At 39.2% G+C, this 6,000-nt stretch overlaps 1 protein-coding gene across 1 annotated transcript in view; it reads left to right on the plus strand.

The window, feature by feature from the left end:
* DNAH11 (dynein axonemal heavy chain 11) overlaps window positions 1–6,000 on the plus strand; it is a 357,421-nt gene that overhangs the window by 64,845 nt on the left and 286,576 nt on the right. The window contains exons 21-23 of the mRNA XM_012804394.2: window positions 2,789–2,947; window positions 3,846–3,929; window positions 5,388–5,546. Coding sequence (XP_012659848.1) covers window positions 2,789–2,947; window positions 3,846–3,929; window positions 5,388–5,546 — 402 coding nt within the window. The remainder of the gene's footprint in view (window positions 1–2,788; window positions 2,948–3,845; window positions 3,930–5,387; window positions 5,547–6,000) is intronic.

Below are 6,000 nucleotides of genomic sequence, written 5' to 3' on the forward strand. Positions count from 1 at the left end.
GCTTCACATATCAGTGGATGGTATACTCCAGATTCTATCGGGTAAAATTATATTTCAATAGCAAGAGTGAAGTAAAGATGTTTCAAGTAACAAAAACTCAATGTATTTACTATAAACAAATCCTAACTAAAATAAGTTCTTGGGCATGTACTATAAGAAAAAAAAGAATCAACAAAGCCAAATATGGTTCTTAGAAAAGACTAATTATATTCATAAACCTCTGGTGGAATGGCTAAGGTAAAAGAAGAAAGCAAAATTAACAGTCTGAGGAGTAAAATAGGGACTGATCTAACAGCGGAAATTCCAAAGAACATAGAGTACAATTAACAAACTTAAAATGAATTTTTAGAAAAATATAATTGACAAAAACTGTCTGAAGAAATAGTAAACCTGAGTAGTACCATAATAATTAAAAACTAGCTGGTTGTAAAATAAAAAGAAAAAAATTATCCAGTAGTTTAAAAAGAAAAGACAAAAAAAAATAAAAATAAAAATAAAAAGAAAAGACCTTTCAACAGAGACTAATGGGCCCTGAATTCCAAGAAGCTTTCAAAACACAGATCTTCTTCATATTCCGAGAACCAGCATAAGAATGAATGCTCAAAAATTACTCTTTGAAGCGTGTCTAAGTTTTACAAAAGAACAGTAAGAGAAAGGAAATATTATAGGTTGTCTTTCTCAAGTGCATGAAGATGCAGATGTATTAAAGAAAACAATCAAATTATACTGCTTAATCAACAAGTTGGGTTCATTGTAGGAAAACAAGTTTGACTTAGAAAAATCAATTAATATCATTTATCACATTAACAGATTAAGAAGAGAAAATCATATCATCTCAAGAAATGCCAGAAAATCTTTAGATATAATTCAACCTTCATTCATGATAGAAACTTTTTAAAAAAATTGTAGAGGGCGGTGCCTGTGGCTCAGTAAGTAGGGTGCTGGCCCCATATACCAAGGGTGAAGGGTTCAAACCTGGCCCTGGCCAAACTGCAACAAAAAAATAGCTAGGCATTGTGGTGGGCGCCTGTAGTCCCAGCTACTTGGGAGGCTGAGGCAAGAGAATCATCTAAGCCCATGAGCTGGAGGTTACTGTGAGCTGTGATGCCATGGTACTCTACTGAGGGTGACAAAGTGAAACTCTGTCTCTAAAAATAAAAAAATAAAATAAAATTTAGAATATTAGGGGGCACACATGTTTTATTTAGATATTTTGTTTTTGTATAGATTGAGTCAAAGTTATAAGTATGCCCTTTACCCGAATAGTGTGCACTGTACTTGATCAGTCTGGAAAGGCCAGCTTGAGCATAGAATTGAGAGTTACAGACCCAGTGCCCAGAAGACCCGGAGGGAGAACCTGGAGGGTGAATTTCTTGCTTTAGAAGCTTTTCTGTATGCCTTGAACCTTTATTGAAAGAGGCACCTGTGAGAAATACTTTGGTGATAAGGGATTTAACATCATAAACATCATTGATCTCTCATTAGAGCACGAGAGCACATAAGAGCATGTGAGGAGAACACCGACATTATTACATAGTGGTCTCCAGGCCTGTGGTGGATTACTTCTGTAAATAACCCCAGGAGGGCAGTGCCTGTAGCTCAAAGGAGTAGGGTGCCAGATACCGGAGGTGGCGGGTTCAAACCCAGCCCTGGCCAAAAACTGTAAATAAATAAAATAAAGATCATTAATTAAATTATTTTTAAAAAAATAACCCCGGGAGAAGCTACTGGAGGATAGATAGACTAAGACTGACAGACTGCTACTGAGATGCTCGCTTTAGCACCCGAGACCTGAATGAGACCTAGCCCGAGAAAGCTGGCACAGCGGTTTGCGTCCAGACAGTTCGTGGGCCGGGGCCAGAGACCTAGCATCCCGCCTCATGAGGTCCCAGGTCTGGGCTGGAGACCCGGCATCTCTGGATTCCGACAAGTGGCACCCCAGATAGGACCCTGCATTTTACCATTTAAATAAAGTATACTTTGTTAATAAAATGAGTTAGCTTATATTTGGTCCACAGTGTAAGCCAGGCATCCTCAAACCACGGCCTGCGGCCCACCGAGGACATTTATCCAGCCCACCAGGTGTTTTTGCTGCCCCCACCTGTCCTGCTTAGCAGCTGACTCATCCCGGGGCCCACAGTCCGGCCCTCCAACGGTCTGAGGGACAGTGAACTGGTCCCTTGTTTAAAAAGTTTGAGGACCCCTGGTTGTAAGCTATTAATACACAGATGGGATGGTAGCTGAACTTTGGTAAAGATAATCATATGAAATTTTCATTCTGGGCATTGTTTTTTAGCTCCAGTGTTTTATTTCATGAATTTTCTTGAGTATATTTGATACTTCTAAAAATCTCTAGGCTTTTTTTCTTAATTCTGAGATTCTTTAAAAAAACTAAATGATCATTAAAAGGGCATTTTATTCATAAGCAGAAGTTTCTAGAACCTCACTTTTCGCTTCTCAGCAGAGGCTCCAGTTGAACAATGAAAATCAAGAGGAAAAATTATATTCATAAAGATCTGACAGCAAAAGAAATTTTGCTGAAATCCGTGCATGAGGAGAGTAGTGGTACCATTATTGTATTTGTTAATAGTCTGTTCTCACTTTCTGAGTAGCCATGAGTTGGCTCATCTAGAGACGTCTATGTTTTGTAAATAATTTGATTGCGGTTTTTTAATTTAATTTTCTTTGTAAAATCAAGGTGTGAAATGCTGAGACAGCTGGAGCTGGAGAGCTTGTGGCTTCTCTTTCTCTGGCAGTTTGCGGGCAGGTGTGTGTGTTTTCTCCGTAGGCAAATCAAGAGCTCCAGGCCTTGGAAGAAGAAATGTTGCAAATGCAAGAATCTACTCATCTTTTTGATGTGGCTCTCCCAGAATACAAACAAATGAAGCAGTGTCGCAAGGAAATAAAATTGCTCAAGGGACTCTGGGATGTCATTATTTATGTCAGAGTAAGAAGTACTTTCTGGAAGCATGCCTTTTCTTTTTTTCTTTTAGTAGTTCTTTGGTATAAATATGTAATTTTTGGAGTCTCTGGCTTCTATTTGTGTTTTATAATGTCTTGAAGTATGTGGACATTCTATTCCCTCCCTGTGCCCAGATTTGGAGTTTATATATCTGTTAGTAGAAGATTCTTCCTTGAATGTCAGATTTTTTTTTTTTTTTTTTTTTTTGGTTCAGAACAAAATGTACAATGAGCTGACTGCTTCAAATACTTTTGAGGGATTGTAGAATATATAAATATACATTACATATACAAGAATACCTGTGCATACCATCTCGTGTACCTACTATGTTCATATTTATGTGTGTGCATATATCCCCTTACTAACATTGATTTGAATGTGGTTAATTACATTAAAAGTGGAAAAATCAGGTCTAGAGAACATAATTTTCTTAAGCTAGTTGGAAACCATATAGAAATATATTAACAAGATATAAAATATGGTGAAGAAATGGTTAATGAGAGTTTTGTTTACCACAGATGAGGGTAGTCTCGTAAAAGCTCATTTTATGTGTAGAATTATAAAAGTCGGTTACTTCATAGTAATATACTTATCAATTTATCCAAAGTGCACAGGATTAAGTGATAATGATGGCATGTGTGTGGAATTTATCATTGCTACTAGAAATTGATGTATCACAGTGTTTTAGCCTTAAGCTTGACATGTTCTGACAACTTTTTTGTTTTGGCGATAGGGAAGTTTTGACAAGTGCAGTTAATATTTAAAAAAATTGACTTTCCACGGGATGATAGAGTCACTGTGTATCATCAGTTTATATATTTTGCTGCAGAGACTTGCTTTCACCAAATGTTGTTGACACTTTTATCTGCTCGTGCGTTTTCAGAGAAGCATTGATAATTGGACTAAAACCCAGTGGAGACAGATTAATGTGGAACAGATGGATGCAGAACTCAGAAGGTTTGCCAAGGCGAGTTCCATAACTGTCTGTTAGAGCGATTTATCTTCCCCAGTACCACCTCCTTCCATCGTCCCTAACCCAGTCACTGGTGTGTGGGGCTGCGTGTCCTTATTTACTTCTAACAGAATGAGATCAGACAGTATTTTTTCACTCTTAGCCAGTTGCTCTCCTAATCAAGCCTGCCTTTCTGTGAATGAGTTGATAAAAGCATATTAGGGCTAATGAATTTATGAGAAGACTCTCTCTCATGAGCTTCCTCTGGCTGCCTAGAGCAGAGAGAAAGATTATCAGGGCTTATGCAAGTTTTTTTATTTCCTTCCATAGCAATCATAAGCATTTTGTATGTGGAAAAAGTACTTTTTGGTTCCGGAATTTGGGGGCAACTCATAGGAGTATGCCACTTCTGGGTTTATATGGAGTATTGCCTTGGTTTGGTTATGCCAGTTTCCCAGGCAGGCTCCATATACACAGAACTGAGCCTGCTTGACTCTAACTTTGACGCCTACTCCCCATATCCACATTTCCTCTGAGCAGAGTGGAACTTCTTTGGATAAAGACAAAGCACATAGCAGTGAAAGGCAGTTAAAAAGTGGCAGGGACTTTGGATTTTATCCCACCCCAGAAAATTCTTGTGCCTGATTTAGACTGGTGGGTACCTCCTACCTCCTCTGCCAAGTATTTTCTGCCATATAATCCCAGTACCCGCACACCTAACTGATACATCTCTTCATTCTTCTGGGTGTCATGGGGTCGCTGTATCTCACTCTATGTGCTCCCGACTTCCCTCCTTTATTGTTGGTTACCTCATTTCAGAGTGACAACTTGACCCCACCACCACCACCAAAATACTATTTTATTAGTTTTTTTTTTCTTAAACAATTGTCAGTGTCCTTTACTTTGTGCTAAGATTTAGTTGTTTTGCTATGGATTTTCTCATTCATAATTGTGAATGTTTTTTCATGGGCCAAGAAGGTGGTCAGGTCAAGGATGCTATTTGACATCTTAAAATCATGAAATAGTTCAGTTTCAGGGAATAGACACTCAAAGGTAACCAACATTTCAAGGCTACTATATAAATGAGTCAGATGTCCAAAGGGGGTTTTAGTAATCTAGATAACAATCTCTTTTCTCTCATTTATGTTTCTAGAGGAAATGTCCTTCTTTGCACGTGTCCTGTGAACTCTGTTACTTATCTACATTTAATATCCTGTGGGTTTCCTTCTAGGACATTGAGTTGGAACTTGTGAATAATGCACCAGTGTGTGCAAGTGGCTTGTACATAGTGGACTCATAATATACAGCCAAGTGGATCCTTTGTCATTTCTCTGGTTTTGGTCCTTAGCTGGGGATTTACTTTCACTCTTTCTTCACCCAGGGGTGGGGAAATGTGTATTTCTTCCAAAGGAGGCAAATTATGTAATGTATCGTCGTATCTAGGGAGCTGGGGTTTTTCCCACTTTTCTTTAGGAAATCTGGTCACTAGACAAGGAAGTGCGTGTCTGGGAAGCGTATGCAGGCCTGGCAGGCACCGTGAAGGACATGACCGCCTCCCTGAGAGCCGTCACAGAGTTACAGAACCCTGCCCTCAGGGACAGGCATTGGCGCCAGCTGATGAAGACCGTTGGGGTCAGTATCCTGGGTCTGTTGAATTGAATATTTTTGTGACTGTAAAGTGTCATTCCTTGGTTCCCATCATTTAGAATGGAGTGGAATTTGTGATGAGATCTCTTGCCAAATGCAAGAGATTGAGCTTTTTGAGAGAGGACCGGTGAACTGGACACCTGAACTCCCTCCTCACTCCCTTTTTATCTCTGACTGGCTGTGTGACCTCCAGCAGTCACTTAACCGCTCTCATGAGTTTTCCTTTTTATTAATAGAATGAGAGGGCTCTTTTCAGAAGCAAGTGAGATAATGTGAAAGCATTTTCTAGAGCACCAAATGCCTGCAAAGAATCTTTCTTATTGTGGAGAGGATCCGAAAGTATAAAAGTGAATTTATTTATTTATTTTGAGACAGAGCCTCAAGCTATCCCCCTGGGTAGAGTGCCGTGGCATAACAGCTCACAGCAACCTCCAACTCC

This window comes from Otolemur garnettii, unplaced genomic scaffold, assembly GCF_000181295.1.
Source record: "Otolemur garnettii isolate 467f Iridium unplaced genomic scaffold, OtoGar3 scaffold00028, whole genome shotgun sequence".
In the NCBI taxonomy this organism is placed as follows: Eukaryota; Metazoa; Chordata; class Mammalia; order Primates; family Galagidae; genus Otolemur; species Otolemur garnettii.